This window comes from Gossypium raimondii, chromosome 6 (assembly GCF_025698545.1).
Source record: "Gossypium raimondii isolate GPD5lz chromosome 6, ASM2569854v1, whole genome shotgun sequence".
NCBI classification, from domain to species: Eukaryota; Viridiplantae; Streptophyta; class Magnoliopsida; order Malvales; family Malvaceae; genus Gossypium; species Gossypium raimondii.
Window position 1 is genome coordinate 8,983,852 of NC_068570.1, and position 18,648 is coordinate 9,002,499.

General features: G+C 35.2%; 3 protein-coding genes across 3 annotated transcripts; 1 reads left to right on the forward strand and 2 right to left on the reverse strand.

Moving 5' to 3' along the window:
* Positions 1 to 203: 203 nt before the first annotated feature.
* LOC105773605 (DNA mismatch repair protein MSH7) lies at positions 204 to 8,452 on the reverse strand. The gene is made up of 17 exons (XM_012595631.2): positions 7,974 to 8,452; positions 7,208 to 7,679; positions 6,796 to 6,891; positions 6,627 to 6,682; positions 6,288 to 6,354; positions 5,800 to 5,895; positions 4,971 to 5,102; positions 4,858 to 4,891; positions 4,720 to 4,767; positions 4,072 to 4,268; positions 3,869 to 3,995; positions 3,501 to 3,778; positions 2,934 to 3,128; positions 2,132 to 2,539; positions 1,901 to 1,997; positions 1,405 to 1,532; positions 204 to 935 (listed from the first exon to the last, which is right to left on the reverse strand). The coding sequence occupies exons 1-17, from the start codon at positions 8,276 to 8,278 to the stop codon at positions 462 to 464; spliced, it is 3,210 nt and encodes a 1,069-aa protein (XP_012451085.1). The 5' UTR covers positions 8,279 to 8,452; the 3' UTR covers positions 204 to 461.
* A 5,741-nt stretch (positions 8,453 to 14,193) lies between these two features.
* LOC105773895 (multiprotein-bridging factor 1c) lies at positions 14,194 to 14,942 on the forward strand. The gene has a single exon (XM_012596090.2). The coding sequence runs from the start codon at positions 14,352 to 14,354 to the stop codon at positions 14,787 to 14,789; it is 438 nt and encodes a 145-aa protein (XP_012451544.1). The 5' UTR covers positions 14,194 to 14,351; the 3' UTR covers positions 14,790 to 14,942.
* Positions 14,943 to 15,010: 68 nt separating this feature from the next.
* On the reverse strand, positions 15,011 to 18,130 carry LOC105773894 (aldehyde dehydrogenase family 2 member C4). Its single transcript, XM_012596089.2, has 7 exons — positions 17,976 to 18,130; positions 17,724 to 17,866; positions 16,105 to 16,752; positions 15,885 to 16,022; positions 15,663 to 15,800; positions 15,518 to 15,579; positions 15,011 to 15,427 (listed from the first exon to the last, which is right to left on the reverse strand). Exons 1-7 carry the CDS (start codon positions 18,064 to 18,066, stop codon positions 15,154 to 15,156), a joined length of 1,494 nt encoding a protein of 497 aa, XP_012451543.1. The 5' UTR covers positions 18,067 to 18,130; the 3' UTR covers positions 15,011 to 15,153.
* Between the last annotated feature and the right edge of the window lie 518 nt (positions 18,131 to 18,648).

An 18,648-nucleotide genomic window follows, 5' to 3' on the forward strand; every position in this document is an offset into this window, starting at 1 on the left:
CCCCAAATGTAAAGACAATAAAATTATGTTGGATCGAAGATCAAGGAGATATAGCAAACTTTTAGGGCGTTTACCAACACTTGAATTGGAGGCAGACAAACTAGTGACCGAGGCAAGGTGATCTGGCTATCCCCTTACCGTTTTATCCCGTGTCAAAATATACTGTCTGCTCTCCAAGAAGGAATTAAAATAGAGCAGAAATGTACGGCTATAAAATCATCTGCAAATTGCAGATGATTGTTTCTTCTTCAAAGTAACCGAATACATATCAAGGATAGCTGACATGATGAATATTAAAACTAAAAACCAACAAAATATATAGACAAGAGTTTAGTACGACTCTTAGCAAAGAAAAGAAACTGTACAATGGAGTTTTGTGGCTGCAGCTGAATATGCACCTAGGACCCTTAGAAAACATGGTTTCTGCAATGCAATCTTACAACCAAATGCTATTCTTGTATTTAGTTGCTGGCCCCATATGAATTTTTTAGCTCATGCCACAGGCAAAATAATGTGTCGTAATCGCCATCATCGAAGTTACAATTTTCAACCTGTGAGACACTTACTAGGCTCCTTAACCACTCTTCATGGAGAGTTGAGAACTCTGACCTCCGTTCACTTGACTTAAAACTTTCCCCAACACTTATTTTCATTACTTGTCCAGCCTTTGAGGCAGCTTCAACTACCTTTTCTGGGATCCCAGCCATGATTGCAACTTGCAAACCATAACTCTCCGGGCATGCTCCATTAGTAAGCCGATATAGGAAACTTGGCTCTTGCTCACCTTTAGAATAACCTTCAGACTTCATCTTAAAAGAGCAAGCCATGTGTTGCAGTATAACATGTGGATGAGATGCAAATTCCTTTGTGAGTGGATGGTAATGTGTTGCAAATAACAGCCGACAATGAACCTTTTCAACAAGATGGCGGAACACCTACACAAACATCAAAGTAGGTTGTTTGAAAGGGGCATGAGTATTCAAATTCTAGAATACGTAATAATTAAGAAGTGCAGAACAGAACAGAGAAATCCAGATCATTCTCAGTTAGATTTGGCTAAGATGTTTCTCTGAAGCTATCAAGTAATATTCCTCTATACTATGAGCATAAGCAAACTTCATTTCTCAAAGATTTGCATCATAAATACAATGGTGAAACCATTTGTGCCTGCCTTTCACAAACATGATTCATGGTGGCACTAGATTTTTTCAGTCTAAAAGAAATGCAATATTTATTCTCATCATCAATTGGAGCACATAAAACATAAAAATTTCCTTATTATACCATATGTTTTTGTTTTGTAAAGAGACTAAGGGTCAATATCTAGCAATGTAGCATATCGGTTCTCCTACTTTAGGGGGAATACGTAAAGTTGTAATAGATTATTGAAGTTTGAAATCTCACAGCATATGCAATAGCATATCCATCAAAAGTGCTTGTTCCTCGACCCAGCTCATCGAGAAGAACAAGAGAATCTTGGGTGGCATTTTGAAGAACTGATGCCGTTTCAGTGCACTCCACAAGGAAGGTACCTACAAAAGTAGGTTGCACAATCAGACTTTGCAACAGAAAACGTGAAAGTAGTCATGCAGCACATACCCTTATGAAAGGCTATAGACAGATTGAGGAAACATGTTTTTAACTGTTTGAAAAAACCCCGAAAAACATGTCGACTTAATTGAGGTACTCAACAATAGAACTATTTATTAAGCACAATCTGGAAAGGCAATTTTGAAAATTCCAACAGTTATGTATAAGGATCAGAAAAGTACACAGGTGATGCAACTCCCACTTCAATTTGGATATATTTGACAATACATTCAGAAAAGCAAAGCATATTCATTTGGAACAGATAGTGTTGGACCACGAGAAAAGTATGTTAGGAAACTGTTGTACTTACTCTCGCCAGTCATGATCCGGTCAGTAGCACCAAGCCTTGTAAAGATTGTATCCACAAGTGAGATAACACATGTCTCACAGGGCACAAAACTTCCCAACTGCATGTAAAAAGATTAATGTATGAAACACTGCAGCAACAGGTGAGACTAATAACAAAACATGCTGATCACCAGAAGCCTGTGGAAGCAGGTGTTTAATTAATGGCAGCTCTTAGGGACCACGAGAAACAAACCTGGGCCAGTATAACAGCCAGACAAGTGGCACGCAAGAGAGTTGACTTTCCACCCATGTTCGGTCCAGTCAATAGCAAAGCACGAGGAGTATAGTCATTTACACCTTCACCAAGGAAAATGTCATTTGGGACAGGCAGTACACCATTCTCCCCAAGGGCAAATGGATGCCAAAGCCCTGTAATTTTAAGTATTGGTCCTCCTTGATTAGAGGTTATGGTTTTTGATTGGGGCAATACAACAGGCCTTGCCATAGTCCCAGATGAAAAACTTGCAGTTACTGCAAAAGATCTTAGTACATCGATGCAGTTTAGGGCATGAATAACTTGAGACCATTGAGAAGCTTTTTCAATAAATAACTCGATCAGTATGGAAAGTGTTTCAGCATCCGAATCTGTTAAATCATGGTTCTGGCAGATATCGTGTCAGTTAGGTACCCAGAAAGCAAAAAAACTAACTTAAGTCACTGCTGAAACCAAATCTGTTACTAGAAAGCAATCAGTTTCTAGACAATCAACATGCATACCACATTGAAATTGGTCAGCTAGCACTGCCTAAATGACAAGCTAAAGATGGGCCTTTTCCACCATTATCAACCCTATTATATCTTAGATCTAATTTGAATTTAGAATATAAAATGCATAATTTCTACGAGAAAATATCAAAACATAAATCCATAGCTACATACTCAGCCTAAGGATTGCCTGCTTAGAGGCAATATCCAGGAAAAATCAGAACTAATAGGATATTTGTGAAAGCTTAATACAAAAAATACTCCCATTGATACATAATAAGAAAGCAGACCTGGTAATTTGGGAAGTCGCTCTCTATGGCTGCTTCAAATTGAGTGAGGAATTCATCAAGCCCATTAGCACCACTTAGAATTGGAAACTTAAAAACTTTTGATAATAGAGATACCATATCTGCATCCTTTTGTAATAGCCTTAACAAATCCATTCCACTCCAGAGACCTTTGACAAGTGTACCAAAAGCCTTTACCTGCCCCACAATAGGAAACGCTATACATCAAGATGTTTAGAAAGGAAGTGTCCCTGGCCAAAAGACCACAAAAGCAACATGTTTAACTTATGAGTCCAATATCTTCCTTTTTTACATGGAACCTATCAGTGAAACAAAATAAAAGAACATGGATTGTTGTTGCCAAAAAATTTGAGGAATAAATATTTTTAGGTCAACCATGCAGTTGTAAAAATATTAACAGCGAGCAAGATGCTTTCCAAACACTAGTTTCCAAAACATGCAACCAATGATTCATTTAGTATTTACTTTCCAAGTTATTTTACCCAGACAAAGCTAAAGGAGTACCAAATTGGGAGGGGGGGGGTGAAGATACAGATGTAGGAGACCTACCAGTTGTTTGAGTACTTTTTTGCCTATCATGGGAAGAGCGAGAGAAGCTGATGATTGTATGCTAGCCTTAACACGTCCAAGTAACCTTTCTAAGTCTGGAAGTTTGCGAAGATATTGACCAATGATTAACATAATTTCTGAATGTGACATGAGTTCTTCAACCACATCTAGCCTTTTATTAATGCTGTCAACATCTTTCAGTGGATGACAAATCCAGTTCCTTAAGAGGCGCTTACCAGATGATGTCACACAGTTATCAAGATACTTATACAATGTACCTGAAAATAAGATAATTTTAAGGACTAAAAAGCTAAAAAAAGCAACAGCCAGCAAAAAATATTGCTAAGCTAACAACATTCACCACTTGCCTGAAGAACCACCATCAGCACTATTACTGAAAATCTCAAGATTTACTATTGTCTGCCCATCAATTCTGAGGCAACCTTGATAAACATGGTAGGGTAAGACATCTCCACTCTGTAAAATGTCCTTCAGCTGTATGAAATAGAACTAATTAGATATCTAATGTGTATACTGACATGCTTATATAAATGCTAGTCCGCAGGCTTACCATCAATCGTGACATATGACTGACTAATCCACCAAGAGCACACACTGCAACATCATGGTGCACCACACCATCAAAAGCATTAAAATATGAATTAGGCGACCCCTTAAAGTACCCTTTTGACTGAATCATATTTCTAACTTCAGAAGCATCCAGAAAATCAGTAGAGAATCCAGGACTCAGTTGAACTGCTGTAGTTCCTGCAAGATAAACGAAAATCAATATGCAGTTTGACTAACCATGATTAACATAGTTTCTCAGCATTTAAAGCTACATGAATCTTCAAGATAAAGAATCTAATTAAAACTGCAAAAAAGGAAGGGCTGATTTATGACAATTTTCAATTATACAGGTGCAGATTGTCCAGAGAGAAGAAGGCTTTTTAACCTTTAAATGCACATGGACAAATTCATCTTTACCATATTGAATTACTGTTATCGTAATTTAAACAAGACTTACATAACATAATTAAGAACCCAATAGGAAAGCAGAAGATGTAACTGTTTTCAAATACAAGAATCTCAATTCAGCTTTACAATATACTTTCTCTTAGGGATAGAAAGTACTCAAATAAAGCTAGACATACAGATTCATACACATAGAGAGAGGTATTGTTCAACCTGCAGATAAAAGAGTTGATAAAATGCTCACCACTAAATGAGTACTTCTTTAGTGCTTTATGAGCTTCTCTGGACAGCCCTGAAATACTTGAACATATACTTCAAATTAAGAGGCAAAACTTTTATAAAACTAGAACTCAAAAGAAGAAAAATTGAAAGAAAAGTTCACCTCTATGTTCATATATGACTTCCTTAGGAGACACCTACATCAGATTCCAACCAATACATTAGAGCTTATTTTCCAAACATAAAAATCCATCATACGTAAATACAAGAACCTACCTGCATCAATAAAGCTCCCAGAGCAGAACAAGTAGCATCATCACTAATAGAACCAACCCAAAATTTTAGAGCAGCACAATCAACAAAAGCAAACCCATATGTAGTTGAACCATTCTCAACTCCATAGTTGCCCTAAGTAAAAAAGCAGTATGTAATCACATTATGTATATTCCAATAAATATTCAAATTACAAATAGAAAAGTAATGCACTTTAAAATGGAAAAACAAACTGCAATAACTTATGCCTAAGAACTTTGAAGATCCAAAATAAATGGTGCAACACTAGGAAAACAACTATCAAATCACCTCATGCGGAAAAGGAAGCATGCATGATTACATAAATATTTCAACAATATGCATATACTTGACACCCTGACCCAGACCCTGACAATCCCACCTACCTAACCCGTTAAAGAAAAGGAAAATAAAAGAAAAGAGGAACAGAGAAAAGGAGAAAGATATATCACTTCAAGAATTCAAAAAAATGAGAACAAAGTAATATATAAACTTCAAGAAAACAGCAAAACATTCGACCACGAAAATATGGTATGATAGATAAGCAATATGTTCATCCGATAGATAACACCTTCCAAACCCATATCTAAATAAATAAACAAAAATATTTTAAAGAGAGAGAGGGGGGATTACTTCAAGCCTCAAGGAGTCAACAACATAGTAAAATACATCCAAATTCAGTATGATAAGTTTCAGGAAAGCATCCGAAAATTTGAGCCAGAGAAATTCATATTACAGTTGAACTAGATATATTCATTCAGCAGACACTGAAGAACTAATTATTGGAATGTATAAATATATAAGCATAACCAACCTCCTTTATAGCAAGTAGATGAACAGCATCAGGTCCAATGTTACCATCAACTGCTGTTGATGGGGTGATCACTTGAACTAACTTTCTTTGAATGACCTGATAATAATCCAATGTAGTTAGTCAAACTATTTAGACAAGCTACTGAGCCCAGCCATGGTGTAAAATTAAAGACATGAAACCACCAAAGAAAGTCAACATAAGTAGCAGAATATTTATTCAAGAAGCATGTACAGGGAGCTTTGTTGGAGAATCCAATTTGATGAAACCAGAAAGTATTGTAGTCTTAGACACATCAAGCATTTTTGAAGTAGGAAATTTTTAAAACATTTCTCTTCAAAACATGACTCTTGCTTGTTAGCCTTAAAGAAATACAATATCAAGGCACATAAAGGATGGCATACCAAAGAGTAACAATAATATAACAATAATATTTTTAAAAAAATTAGATTCAAAATTGCATCTCCAAACATGCAAAATTAAAAACTTACAGAATTTGCACCCCTAGCTTTTGCTTGCTGAGATGTCTCTAACTGCTCCATACGTCCCACTTTGTATCTTCAGAAAAAAACAGAAAATGTGAATAAGAATATGCTAAATTAAAGAAAGATGCCCCATCTAGAATTCAACATTGCACTCTCAAAAAGATGACCAAGGACATAAATCATAATTCCCTCTTTTGCACTTTCGACCATCAAACCTAGTCTTTCTCCCCATTCCAGAATGATTAAAAAACAACATTCTTGTTGACAGCTTATTGTAAAGGATTCTAAGACATAGTATACACAGATGAGGATGAAGGCAATCACAAATCCCTTCATCATTCTTACCCGCGAGCAACTAGCTTTTGAACAGCATCATCAATTCCACTTTCTGGTATACCAACCTGTACATAAAGAAAGATACCATGGGTATTGCATCCACACCACCACTGTAAAGGCCATATATAGAGATAATATTCCAATAGACCAATAAAAGAATGAAAACTAGACAATTTACCTGGCGGCATTTGCCTACTCCGCTTACTGTCATCTTCCAATCAAGCTCCTTGTGGCCAATTTCAGCATCTATCTCATAAAGCTCATAGAATTTTCCCTTTTAGAGAAAATCATATGGTTGAATTAGGTAACCACGACTAAGGAAAATAAATACAAAACTCATAACATGCATCATTCAATTAAAATCCAACTTATAGATGAAGGGAGGTCTCACAGAATATAAGAGACCATTAGGTTGAAGAATAAAAAATCTAAATAGTGATATTATCTACATCACAAAATTAAATACTCTTTTCCACTCCCCCATATAAGTTATCCAGTTAAAGGTTCATTTCATATGACTAACATATAATCCAATGTTGGCAATAGCTAGTGACAAAATGAAACTAGAATGTGGCGCAACAATAACTAACCACTTTAAAGAAGAGAACAATATCCATATATTGACATTTGACACCCCAATATTGTTTTTGAGATGCTGACATATTCTTGAGAACATCGGGAGGTATAAAAAGAGTCTTCTTGTCGTAAAGGGGGTCACTAGGCCTTCTTCCATTAGCATCCTTTATGCGAGAAGGATCAAGCCACTCAAATTTGCTAGCAACATCACTATCATTCTTGTGATTATTGTTCCCAACAATAGATTCCTGGAGAAGCTTTATTCTTTTACTGGAGTCTAATAAAGAATCGTCCTTATCCCCAAAAGTAGGGAAATAATCTTGAATTCGCTTGAAACGGGAAACACCAGGTCGTGTAGCAGGTGTTTCAGGTCTGAGATCATCATCATTCTCGACGTTTAGAACATTGACCTTTTCAGATGGTTTAGCAGTTAGCTCAACCCTAGGCAATTCCTCCACATCAGAAGATTTGTCAGCTGCCTGGTTCCTGCAAATTAAACACAAATTATTGACGAAGGTTATACTCCGATGCTTGATAGTTAGAAATTTGAATTTAATTTTCTGAAGAAATTTATTTCAATGGACTACCATTTTCTTTTGTCCTTACTCGTTAAAGACTATGTAAAGTTTTCTAAAAAAAAGTAGAGGAATAAAAGAGATAAATTCCATCCTGTGTCTGATTATTAAACCCTAACAAACTTTAAACCGTAAAGGTAAGTCCAAATCGTTTTTAGAAATACAACAAATTGATTTGTACGCCTAAAATTAACCCAAAAAATACCTCTGACTTCCATTTTCTCTGTCGTCAGCCTTCACAAACTTGTGCATGATACTAGAAAACAGAGAAGAGGAACCCCTAGCCTCGGCATTCGATGCGAAGTTTACCGGTAAAACCTTACGAGGCACCTTCTCCGGTGGAGTATCAGTGCCTGTGACTTCTAAAGAGGAGCCACAAACGTCGCCATTCAGGTTCTGTTTAGAAGGAAACAGAGAAGCTCCTTGACCTTTTACCTCACCGACAGCGCCGTTTTGGCTCGCCGGCGAAGGTTTTTGCAATAACGAGAGTATCGATTTTTGGCGCTGCATTTTCAGAACGTGGGAGGGAGAGAGAGAAGACGTTGCGATAGCGGTAAAAAGCACCTTAAGAAGCAAAATTTTGGCGCCAACTTTTGCCCCCCTCCTTTTACAGTGTTTTAGCAAAAATATAGAGCGTCAGATTTCTGAAATATAATCTAAACCGAGACCTTAATACCTTTGCTATGTACCATTTTGATGTGTTTTAGCTATTAACGATTTGTATTGTACCCATACCCGATTAGCAGGTGACGAAGCCAATATTTCAGTATTGGGCCAAAATACCAACCACGCAACTATAATTGGATTTTGTTGAAATGATAATTTTTTTTTAACTCAGTGATATAATATATTTCAATGTAGTAGAACCTATATCCTTCGCGTTGATAATAATACACATGTCAATTTAGTTAAAATTCAATTAACTATTAAAATAGTAATATTAAGGGTAAACTACTAAAATAGTCACTTTTGTTTGGCTCATATTACGTTTTAGTCACTTATGTTTGAAATGTTACGTTTTAGTCACTTATGTTATCACGTTGTAACATTTTAGTCAATTGAAATGTTAGTTTACATTAATGGTGTAACGATGAAACGATGTGGCACGTTAAATCATCATTTCAAACAAAATTCTAGGTTAATTTATACAATTGGTCCCCATATTTTTTCGTTTGGAGCAATTTAATTTTTTTCTTTTATGTTTTTTAAACTTTCTTTCTTTTCCATTCTCTTATGCTTCTCCCTTTGTTTTCCTCCCTTCTCCATTTCTTTCAACTTAGTTTTTCTATGTTTTATTTTTTTGAACAATTTAATTTTTTTGAGTGAGGCGAGCTTGTGGACTAGTTAAAAATGGAAAGCATAGAAAAACTATATTAAAAGAAATGAAGAATGGAGGAAAATAGAGGGAGAAGCATAAGAGAATGGAAAAAAAAAGTTAGAAGATTTTTAAATCATTGAAAATGAAAAAATATAAGGACCAATTGTAGAATTTAACCTAAAATTTTCGTTTGAAATGATGATTTAACATGCCACATCAACTTACCGTTACACCATTGTCAACAATTAACGACTCAGTGACTAAAATGTTACAACACGATAACGTAAGTGACTAAAACGTAACATTTCAAACATAAGTGACTAAAATGTAACCTAAGGCAAACAAAAGTGACTATTTTAGTAGTTTACCCTAATATTAAATGTTAAAATTTTACAATGTTTTAAGTTTGACTTTCACCATGTGTAAGTGTTTTTCTTTAGATTTATAAAATTAATCTTAAAATAATATCTATTGTTTATTAAAAAACAAAGGGTTTTAGTAATTTTACAACTAAATTTGAGACTTCGTCATGAGTGACATCAACTCAAGAAGTCACTTAAATATAATATTAGTATACCTATCACACGTGTATATGTGCGAAATTATATTTTAAAACAAACAAGTTCATATAAAATCAAAATATATATAAATAATAAAACATATGATTTAAAACTAATAATAACATAACACATGAATTGCACAATTTTAAAATTAAATCAATTAATTTAAATTATGAGTTGAATGGCAAATAGTATTAAATGCATTCTAATTGTTTTCAACTTGCTCTGTCATGTTTCTATAAAATTCAAATGTTATAATGTTTTTTTGTTGTTGTAAAATGCGTATAAATAAAATTTTAAAATAACTTTAAACAAAATTACATGAATTAAAAATAGTCTACTACTATTCAGGGAAAAGTCTGGTACCCTAGCACATTTGTGTCTACCGCCTCTGGCAAGTTTTTTTAGGTTTTCTTGTTTTGTCTGTCTTTTTCTTCTTGATTTCTTGCGTTTTTGTCCCTGGAAATTTATGGAGAATGAATTAGCCCAATTAACAATTAATGAAGAGGAAGATGTTGTTATTAAAATTCAAGAAAATCATGGAACAAAAAGAAGAGAGGAGTTTCTTCAATTGGTGGGGTGTTTTCTTACAGCAAGTATAATTCATTTTCCAGCCATGAAATGTACTATGGCAAATGTATGGCACCCTGTTCGAGGAGTTAGAATCCAAGATATGGGGGAAAAAAGGTTTTTATTTCAATTTTTTCATTATATGGATCTGGAGAGGGTTTTGAAAGGCTCCCCATGGATATTTAATAATCATTTGTTGATACTTTATAAACTGAGGTGGGAGGAGGATCCTATGTAGGTCCCTTTAGTGTTAACCCCGTTCTGGGTTCAGATACATGACGTGCCTATTGGTTTGTTTTCTGAAAACTTAGCAGTTAATCTGGGGAATTTTCTAGGGAATTTTATGGAATATGATGTGTCAAATATAGGAAAAGAAAACAGGAATTTTATAAGGATTAGGGTCCAAGTCGATATTAGACGTCCTTTGAAAAGAAAGAAGCTAATCAAATTTTGGGAAGTAAGTCATATGTTTGTTTTAAATATGAAAGATTGACACTTTTTTGTTTCTATTGTGGAAAATTGGGTCATAATGATTCTTTTTGTGTGGCAAAGATGTTGATTGGAGTGAAAATCGCAGAAATGGGTTGGGATTTATCAATAAGAGCACAATTCCGAAGAGCTCTGACTATGAATAGTGTCTGGCTACGAGAAGATGGGGAGGGGGTTACAAGTGGAATTCATGAGGGAAACAGGGGATTTGCAAGGAGACCACAGATAATGGAGCACATGAAGAGTTATGGGAAGGCAATTGATCCAGTTCTTGGCTTTAATTTGGAAGGTGGTTTCTTATGTGATGGTGCAAAGTAGGTTAGCTCATTGATGGATCAAGCCCATTATGTAATGGATAATGATTTGGAGGATGTGGCTTTAGCGGGAGAAGAAGGTAAAAAAAGATCTAGAGTGTAGAATGATGATGCATTAAAGAATGAGGGGATTATCTCTCCGGTAAGAAGTAGGAGATTGATAGACCTTAATCACTTGACATCGGCGGCTGCCAAGAGGCAAGCCGATCGGGCGTTATGAAAGTCATAAGTTGGAATGTCCGTGGATTGGGGAGTCCACGGGCATTTAGAAGACTTTGGCATTCGCTGAAGACTAATGACCCCCACATGGTCTTCTTTATGGAGACGAAACTTGGCAGAATTCAAATGGAAAGAGTTCGAAGGAGATGTGATTTTGTGAATGGCACAGAGGTGGATCCAGAGGGAACTAGAGGAGGGATATGTTTGGCTTGGAGGAATGACGTCAATATTTCTTTGAAAAGTTACTCTAAAAGACATATTGATGTGCTAGTACATGATAATGAGAGGGAGGTTATGTGGCGATTTACAGGCTTTTATGGAACTTCGTACGCACGAGACAAGGAAGATTCATGGGCTGTCTTGAAAAATCTCTATAATGGAGAGAATAATACATGGTTAGTATGTGGAGATTTCAATGAAATCATGTATGGCTTTGAGAAGAAAGGAAGTATGCCCCGTGATAAAATGATAACAGATTGAAGAAAATTTTTTTTGGTAACTGTTATCCTCTGAACAGATGTGACGATTCAGCATGAAAAGGTGGAATTTAATTGCATCCAGCTGTTAGATTTGACTGGGTATTAATTACTGGCTTTGTCTTTTCATTTTCCGATTTTGCTTTTTAGGATCAATTTTATTGGGCAAACTTTGTAGCCCAATTTTTGTTTTATGTTTGTAGACAGTAGGAACTAAGCTCAAACATATTGGGTATTATTTTGGTTTGATTCTTTAATTTATAATAGCCCAGTCATATTATTCAAAAAAAAAAGTCTACTACTCTCTAGCATGGGTTTTCGTCTGTCATCATTGACAGGTTTGTTTCTTTAGTTTCTTGCCGTTCTAGTTCGGTTTTGAGCAGTTTTCCGGAGCATAGAGGATGAGATAGCGAATCTGCGTCTCACTGATGAAGAGGAAGATGCTTTCCGGGAAGATCCTTACGCATTCGATTATGATAATTACTTAATCAATAAAGTAGTACTGGAATAACGCAACCATTCGTGAGATTGCTAATGGGGATCAAGTGCAAGTCATATTGTCTATACCTTTGGCCAGGACAAAACTACCCGATTCTAGGATATGAAAGCTGGATGGCTCGAATATGTATATTATGAAGAGTGGTGACAAGTTGCTTGCTCGTCGAAATTCAAAAAATACAAACAGATTCATCTACTCCTATGTCTACCTCTGTACAAAAATTTTTCTCGGTCTTATGGGCATTACAACTTCAAGAGAAGATCAATATCATAATGTGGAAAGTGTACAACGATTTTATGCCTACATATGCAAATTTAAACAAACGACATATTCCTACTCTTGCTCTTTGCCCGTTATGTCATACAGATTTGGAATTTGTTGACCATTTGTTGCACTTTCGCCCAGTAACGGGGCAAGTTTTGGTTTCTTTGCGTCTTAATGTGCCCCCTATGTCAAAACATCTAGATTATAAATCATGGTTAGTAGAGGCCTTTCAAACAACAGGTGACAGAAATAGAAAACTGGTGACTCTATCTATTTGGTCCATTTGATTTGCATGAAACAAATTAATCCATTAGGGTACAAGGCAAACAGTGAATGACTTGGTGGTGTTCATTTTAGGCTACTTGACTAAAATTGAAGTTCTAAAATTAGTGAAATACCCTAGACGCTCCTCTATACTCCCAAAATCTCTCTCACTTAATTAAAACTGAAGCCTAAGGTATAAGCTGTGTTATTCACTTATCTCTTAACATGATGAAAAGTAATTTGCTCAAAGCAACCCAACTCACTTTTCCAAATATAGTCATAAAAAATCGAAATCACTTCCTCACAAAGTACTTCAAACCCTAAACCTAAGTTACTTTTATAAACCCTAAATCAATTCCCAAAAAATTCCATTTTACTTTTACAATCCTAAAAAAGGTTTTTTTTTAAAATATTTTATTTTTTAATTATAATTTATTTTATAATTAATTATTTTGTTTTTAGGAAGTCTAAATCGATAGGAAAATTGTACTACACCTGCACCAACATGACAAGCCATTAGAAATCAAATTGATATGTCGACTTTCATTATTGGTTTCCAAGATGCCTTGTCCATTTTTGACACACCTAATACATCGATTTCAACCCAAACCATCAATTGCTTTGCTGACTTGAGGTTTCATGCATCTCTCATATTATTTCGATAAATAATTTATTTTTTGTATTATTTCGTAAAAAAAGCAAAGGTATACTTATATTTATATATTCTACATGAAAACATTTAAAATATTAAATTATGACATCGTGAAAAATAATTATGTAGTAGTTATATTTATTAAAACTTATATAAAAACCAGTTAAAATGGTAAACTTATATAATTCATCATATTTGAATTTTATTAATTTTATGTAAAAAATCCTTTCTTGATAATATATATTATTTCACATAATTTTAATTGTTTTAGTGCCCATCGACATGTCAATTCAATTCAAAAGCTTAAATACAAATATAATGGTAAATTTAGCTCTCAATATTTACATTTTTTATCAAATTGGTTTTATTATTTTTCAAACTAAATTAGTTATTAGTCATTCAAAAGAGTCAAATTACTTATTTAACTAAAATGCTAATTAAAATTTTAATTTTAATGACAATAGTGTAGTAACTCGTGGTAGTTTATGTTTATTTCATATTTACATGTCACTATTTATATTTTCTCATCATATCTACAAATAATTTAAAATTATAAAAATATTATAAAAATTTAAAAAAACTTAAAATATACATGAATTATATGTGAGTTATTATAGTTAAAAATTTAACATTTTTAAAATATTTTATAGATAAGTATTGTGGAAACAGTAGGCATATATAATATATATTATACCAATGAAAAATCCAGTTCTTTAGATTTTGGCTTGGGCATCACGCTAATTACGGTGTTTCCATTCTCCAAGTCAGCAACATCCACGATTGCAATGTCATCATGTTAAATACGTAAAACTTGCAAAGAACCTTCCAGATATTAAGAAGCCCAGGAACTTTCCCGACCCTTGAGCTTCTATATAATCTCCCATATATCTTCACCATCACCGGTTGTTTTAGTTTGTTTGATCAAAGCTCTACTTCTCATTTACATTCGTCTTCAACAATGCCGACCCGATTTGGTGGAGCCGTGACTCAGGACTGGGAGCCCGTTGTGCTTCACAAGTCTAAACCCAAGGCTCAGGACCTACGCGATCCCAAGGCCGTGAACCGAGCGCTGCGGTCGGGTGCACCGGTTCAGACCATCAAGAAATTCGATGCTGGATCGAACAAGAAAACGGCGGGACCAGTGGTGAACGCTAGGAAGCTTGACGAAGGGACGGAACCGGCAGCTTTAGACCGGGTTCCTACGGATGTTAGGCAAACCATACAAAAGGCCCGGCTGGAGAAGAAGTTGAGTCAGGCTGAGCTAGCTAAGCTGATAAACGAGCAGCTCAAGGTGGTTCAAGAGTACGAAAACGGGAAGGCAGTGCCTAACCAAGCTGTGTTGGCCAAGATGGAAAGGGTTCTCGGCGTGAAATTGAGAGGCAAGTCAGGGAAATGATCCCGTAACGCCGTTATTGTAAAACAGGGTGCTGATGTTTTTAGTGTTGTTGAACATATGTGTTTGTGGTTGTTGTTTGGATCTCATGAAAGGAGCCGAATTGTACTGATTTGATATCATGAAAACGAAAAATTCTACTTTGATTTGTGCTTTCATGGTGTTACAAAGTTGCAGCCCTGTTAAAAAATCTCAAATTTACTCCAATAAACAAGGATACTGTCTGTTCCAAAAATTTAAGCTTTAAATTGAGAAAACAATACATTACTATGAAATCGAATGGATATAGATTTGAAGACAACTATGCTGTTATAATAACTATGTTTTGTCGGATAAGATCCGGTTACAGGTAATAGATGAATATGGCTTAGTGCCACGGAGAATCATGAATGGGAGTTACGACAGACTTGATTTGAAGATACTGATTAAGGGCATCCAGTCCAAAATCCCTTCCGAATCCACTCATCTTGTATCCACCGTAGGGGCAATCCACGTCAAATGCAGTGTAACAATTGATCCAAACCACGCCGGCACGGATTGATCTCGATACGGTGTTAGCCACGTTCAAGTTCTTTGTTATAATCCCAGATGCCAGGCCATAAGTTGTGTTGTTTGCTCTCTTGATTGCTTCTTCCATTGTTCTGAAAAACCCCGTTTCAATGACCATACTTCATCGAGAAAGGAAAAAAAAAAAAAAAGAACAACAGTTTTGAAGTTTAGAAACTACTTACTTGAATTTCATCAACGACATCACCGGGCCAAAAATTTCTTCTTTTGTTATGATCATGTCTTCCTGTTACAACAATACAAATCACTATGGTTTAGATATCTTAAACCAAACCTATTAAGACATGATTAGCTTTATGGTTGTCTTACATTAACATCAGTAAATATGGTAGGCTCGATGTAGTATCCTTTCTGGCCGACATGCTTGCCCCCTGTTAGCAAAGTAGCTCCTTCTCTCTTTCCATGCTCAATATAAGATAGAATTTTCTCGAATTGCTTCTTATCAGTCTAAACACCAAACATAGTCCGTTAAATTATAAAATTCCAGGCTTCAAGCAAAGGTAACTACATAAAAATTATGACTTGGCTTACTTGGGGTCCTTGATTAACTTGAGGGTCGAAAGGGTCCCCAACAACAGTTGCTTTTGCCTTCTCTACCAATTTCTTCACAAGTTTTTCATAAATACCTTCTTGAACATAAACACGAGAACTCGCCACACAAATTTCTCCCTACAAATTTACAAGATAGACAACAGTTGAGTACATGTAAGATTTGTTCAATTGTAAAAAGCAAAAATAAAAAACCACCTACTTTGTTGTAAAACATGCCTCTGAAAGCAATATCTGCAGCCTGGTCAATATCAGCATCATCAAATATTAAGAGAGGCGATTTGCCTCCCAACTCCAGTGACACTGGCTTTAGATTACTTGCTGCCGCTGCTGCCATTATCTTACGCCCAACTTCCGTAGACCCTGTGAAAGTCACTTTATCAATGTCCATATGAGCACTAATGGCAGCTCCAGCAGTCTCTCCGAATCCATTCACTACATTGAGCACTCCATCAGGGATACCAGCCAGCTTAGCAAGATGAGCATAATAAAGGGCTGACAGAGGAGTCTGCTCAGCAGGCTTGACGACCAAGGTGCAGCCAGCTGCTAATGCTGGGGCAGCCTTCATGAAGAACATGGTAGTGGGGAAATTCCAAGGGATTATACTTCCCACAACGCCAATAGGTTCTCTGAGAGTGTAGCCTTGAAGTCCCTTTGACATTTTTAACACTGTTCCATGAATTTTATCGGCTGCACCCGCATAGTAACGCAGAGTCCTTGCTGCTCCTGGGATGTCGATGGCCTTGCAAAGAGTAAATAGCTTGCCCCCGTTTACGGCATCTAATGCCGCTATTTCTTCTACATTTTCTTCAATTAAGTCTGCCAACTTCATCATCATCCTTCCTCGCTCCTAACATCATATTTAAAAGGATGAATGAAGACTGACATAGTCCCAAATTCGCGGTTTCTTTACGGTACCAAATTATATTTCTTTTATATTTGTTGCACTTTGTTAATTACGATTTTGGAAACAGAGCTATTCGTCTTTATTGTTAAAAGTTTCTGATGGAATTAGAATTGGCTTCATATATTTACGACCTTATATTTAATCCAGAGTTAGTCTTGAGTAAAATTTTCCAAAGTTTTTAGAATTTAATGAGAATTTTTAATAAAAACTTGAAAAGTTTAGGTATATAGGTAGAATTTTGTAAATAAATGAAGGAGACAATTGCATCTGACTTCAATTATTCGGGGTAGTGCAATTTTGTCCACAGGTGGCGTCGGTATATGAGCCAGATAATAGCATGTGAATTCTTGAAATACCAACACCACCCTGTATGTTTGTCCACTTCCCGTACTTTGAAAACGTCAAGCTATATTCATTGAACACTAAATTTCAGCTTAAAGATTTAAAAAAAAAATATTATGGCTTTTGTTAAGGGAGCTCCACTCCATGAAATAAAAAAACAGTGTGGTTGGGAGCTGACAAATCTTTTAGAAAGTTGATAGTCGTATTTTCTCTTATATTTGAAGGAGTGGTCAATTTACAACGTGAAAAGTGCTTTGTATGATATTTACGCTTAAAATGGATAAAATTTTAGTTAGGTTTTTATAATTTATAAAATTATAAATTAGTAATGGTAAAATTATACTTTGGTCCTTTAAAAAATAAAAAAATATGATTTAATTCTCTAAAAATCATAAAAAAAATAGTGAAAGGATGATATTCATTCAATGAAGGACTTAAACTGAATTCTATTAGCAAATATTTTAATTTTTAAGTAATATTGGGTTTGAGTTTATAAACAGAAAAAATAAATGATGATAATATTTAAAATAAAGTAATTATCGAATATGAGTAGGAAGAAAAGAGGAACATACAGAGCCGGACATGCGAGGCCAGGGGCCATAGTCGAAAGCATGACGTGCAGCCTTAACAGCCAAATCAACATCCTCCCTATCGCCTAGCGAAACTTTTGTTATCACCTCCCCTGTTCTTGGATCAATTGTATCAAACGTTTTCCCTGTTCATAATTATTCATTCATTCCTCGATTAGCAATAATCCCAGACAACATGAGACTCAAAACAGAACACCCCCCCCCCCCTCCCCATCATGTTAAATGGAAAGATACCTGAAATAGAATCCACAAAGTTGCCATTGATAAAGAGCTTGGTGAATTTTATCGGTGGAATCTTGACAGAAGACTCGCAGTGACTGCCCATTTTCTAACTTATCTCTGTTTCTCTCTGTCTCTGCTATTCTAGTTTATTACGTAAAAGAAGAGAAGCCCCCTTTTATACTTACAAGTTGCCCCAAGCCCAAGGTCCTTCATCTTTATTTAATGCCAATTAGCTTAAAAAATGGCGTTATAGTTATTATCTTAGGAATAATTAAATATATTTGTATGCCGTCCGTATAGGTTTTATTTTATTTTATTCTTATGTCATTGGACAATGCATTTTTAAAGGTCTATGAATATTATTCAACTTTATTTGGAAGAAAAATATTATGATAGTTTCACATTTTCAGCACCATATTATTTAAGTCCTAAAGTCATTTTCTCAACATCCCTTTTCAATATTCAACCCTTCAACAAAAGGAAAAGTCAATGTGCCATAAATACATTATTAACATAAAATTAAATACACGTAATGTCTTTTTACCATTTCGTTTAATTTTTTACTTTTTAACTTTTGAATTTACGTTTTTGTTGAATCATTCCAAATTGAATGGAAAAGCTAATTTTTTTTACTTTGTTGGCATTGCATACACGTGAATGACACATCAACATTTAATTCATTTTT